At 44.7% G+C, this 3,553-nt stretch overlaps 1 protein-coding gene across 1 annotated transcript; it reads left to right on the plus strand.

Moving 5' to 3' along the window:
* Positions 1 to 2,162: 2,162 nt before the first annotated feature.
* LOC311104360 (G-protein coupled estrogen receptor 1) lies at positions 2,163 to 3,260 on the plus strand (the record flags this gene model as incomplete). The annotated part of the gene is made up of 1 exon (XM_084146175.1): positions 2,163 to 3,260. The coding sequence occupies exon 1, from the start codon at positions 2,190 to 2,192 to the stop codon at positions 3,258 to 3,260; it is 1,071 nt and encodes a 356-aa protein (XP_084002301.1). The 5' UTR covers positions 2,163 to 2,189.
* Between the last annotated feature and the right edge of the window lie 293 nt (positions 3,261 to 3,553).

Below are 3,553 nucleotides of genomic sequence, written 5' to 3' on the forward strand. Positions count from 1 at the left end.
TCTACACTTATCTGCCTCCTAGGACTGCCAGTGTCATTTCATTGGCAATATGTTCCAAAACCGTCACAGCAGTTTGAGGCTGTATTGTGGAAACATTAGATGATGTATTGCTCTAAATGTCAGATCCTTCATTCTGTTTGAAGTCAAAACAGACCGTCAAAGTTTGTTTGCCAAAGGATAATGGTGATACACTATGTGGTTGGGATGGCAAGGCTTCCTGGATGTTTCTCAGACGGCTCAGAGGCTATTCTCCTTGTGAGATGAGATCCCTATGTCTCATTTATCCCCGTTTTGATTTCCTGTGCATACATGCTGCATGGCTGAGATATGGCTGTGAAAGCCAACACTTAGGGGAGAGGAGGCAGCATTAATATAGCAGAGGTTTTCCTCTGGGTGTAAATGAAAAGTCTGAAGGTCTGAGTGTGAATGCCTGCTAAAGGTCAAGGTTTCCTCTGCACTGAGGGAAAACAGGCAGCAGGGGAAGTGTCATGATATTATTTACACTGTAAAGGGGTTGCCGTGAATTGAACAGTAAATTACAGGCAGCAAAGAAGCACGTAAGTTACTGTATTTCATATTGCACATACCACATAACGGTTAAATTGGTACTGCACTCTTACTAACTGGTGGAACAAATATAGCCTCTTACAAGGCATGCCTCAAAATATTTTAATGAGCCAGAAACAACAATACCATGCACCCAGTAGTGGTTAAAAGGTTTTTGGCGCTCCAAAAAATACGGTACAGAGATGGATTACAGTACCATTCGAAATACAGCAATTCTTTCCCCTCCCACATAATTTTCCCACAATGCACGATAATTTACAATATGCTGCAGTAAAACATTTCACAGTATTTTACTGTTGATAATATCCCAAATTACCTTATAAATTACAGTTTTCCTTTACAGTGTAGCTTAGACTATTATTTAGCTAAGACCAACGTGGAGAAATGAAAATTGGGATAATGTGCAAAACAGTCGGGGTTAGATTGATCTAATAGCTTTGCGACTCTAAATAAATGACTGTACATGTTCTATTATCAATAATAAAATTAAGCAGATGTAAAGTAAAGAAAAAACAGTAGTAGAGTGATATCATTCTGAAAACATTGATTGAACATTGATTTATGAAATGTCTTTACTGCGTCACTGTTTAGGAATATAAACATTGTCTACATATCATCTCACGGATTAATGATATTTGCTTAACAAGAATATAACAAGGGCCATCTCTTACGTGTATAGAAAGCATGTGCCCCGCTCTAGCCAAAACAACAGATTTAGAACGGTTTTGTTCAATGTTAATTAGCTCAAAATCTATTTTCCCACCATCTCACCAATTAATAACAATTATGTCTGGAGCAGGCTGATAGACTGAGCTACGATTGGCTGAAGATTTCAAAGCAGCAGGTTTCCAATGAATGTGTTTAAGCCTGAAAGTTTGCATTTTAATGTCCTTGGGTAACCACCAATGAACTTTGTCTCATCTCGGAATTAGTAGAGACAAACTGTTGAGTTCAACCATTAAATATGATTGATTGCTGTGTAAACAGTTCGATACCAGTAAATAATTTTACCTGAGATGAAACCACAGGTCCTTAGGAGTTTGATATGTGCTCAGTCACTAGACACGCAATCAGACATATGTCATTTGGCCAAAGGCTGCTGAGCACCTAATCCTTCCTTCAAGTAATGACTTTTCTCTTCTGTCCTCTCCACAGCTCAGGTGTCACAGCAATAGCGTCACAGGCTGAGGTTGGGTGAATAAACATGCACATGGACTGGATGAGACAAGCCAGCACTGGAATCAGAACTTGTGAAAAACAAACGGCTCAAAAAAAGAGAAAGAAGCAAAGTCCCTAAGTATATGTAGGCCCTTAGGTTGGACCACATGGATCATGTAATCCCTAAAATCCTTTGCAGATAAGAAGGGGGGATATCAAAACATGGAGGTGCTGCTCTGTGTCTGTACCCTCTGTCATCTATTGCTAGGCAAACCTTGATATCAACATGGGGTCAGACAACCCTTAAACTATGTATATATTTATAAGAACTGACTTCTGTCAGCATGCAAATAAGGCATAGATGAGAGACCCTTTTGAGACAGAGAATCGGGCACTGACACGATTTAAGTATGTAGGCTATATCACCTATTATTCAGGACCTTCAAAGCAAAGACACAGGCAGTATGGAAGTGCAGACCACCTCTCTGGTTCAGATATATGTAAACGGTACGGAGCAACTAAACACCTCATTCGACTACAACGCAACGGACGCATCTGAGAACCCAGACACCTATCAGTTCTACACCATCGGCCTCTTCCTCTCCTGCCTCTACACCATCCTCCTCTTTCCCATCGGCTTCATTGGGAATATCCTCATCCTGGTGGTCAACCTCAACCACAGGGAGAAGATGACCATCCCTGACCTCTACTTTGTCAACCTGGCGGTTGCAGACCTCATCCTGGTGGCAGACTCCCTCATCGAGGTCTTCAACCTCAACGAGAAGTACTATGAGTACGCTGTTCTGTGCACCTTCATGTCCTTATTCCTACAGGTCAACATGTATAGCAGCATCTTTTTCCTAACATGGATGAGCTTTGACCGCTACGTGGCTCTGGCTAGCTCCATGAGCAGTAGTCCTCTGAGGACCATGCAGCACGCCAAGCTCAGCTGCAGCCTCATCTGGATGGCCTCCATCCTGGCTACGCTGCTCCCCTTCACCATCGTCCAGACCCAGCACCGCGGCGAGGTGCACTTCTGCTTCGCTAATGTCTTTGAGATCCAGTGGTTAGAGGTGACCATCGGCTTCCTGGTGCCCTTCTCCGTCATCGGCTTGTGCTACTCGCTGATTGTGCGTATCTTGATGCGGGCACAGAAGCACCGGGGCCTGTGGCCTCGCAGACAGAAGGCCCTGAGGATGATCGTGGTGGTGGTGCTGGTGTTTTTCATCTGCTGGCTGCCTGAGAGCGTCTTCATCAGCATCCAGCTGCTACATGGCACGGACGACCCGGCCCAGCGCAGCACCTTCAGCGGCCACCTGTGGCACGACTACCCGCTGACGGGCCACATCGTCAACCTGGCCGCCTTCTCCAACAGCTGCCTCAACCCCATCATCTACAGCTTCCTGGGGGAGACCTTCAGGGACAAGCTAAGACTCTTCATCAAGCAGAAGGCCAGCTGGTCCGTGCTCTACCGCTTCTGCCACCACACCCTGGATTTACACATCCCTGTGAGGAGTGAGATGTCGGAGGTATGATGCTGCAGGATCAGCAACATGTTTCTATGAAAGGTTAGGATGTAACAGAAGTCCAGGGGGAGGAAGATCTACAGTATGTGCTGCTGTGTCTACCCAGCAGGATCCTGGGAATTGTCTTTATATTCACACACACAACACTCTCAAGGCATCCAGAATTCAGCTTCTCATAAGTGGTAGAGATACCATGGACAGCCATTTTGGCTCCTGTGGGTGCGGGTGGAGAGCGCACTGTGTATCTACATGTCATTAGATATACATTTGGAAAATGGACAAGGCAAATTGATGAAAATACC

Source organism: Coregonus lavaretus (assembly GCF_964263955.1).
Source record: "Coregonus lavaretus genome assembly, chromosome: 28".
NCBI classification, from domain to species: domain Eukaryota; kingdom Metazoa; phylum Chordata; class Actinopteri; order Salmoniformes; family Salmonidae; genus Coregonus; species Coregonus lavaretus.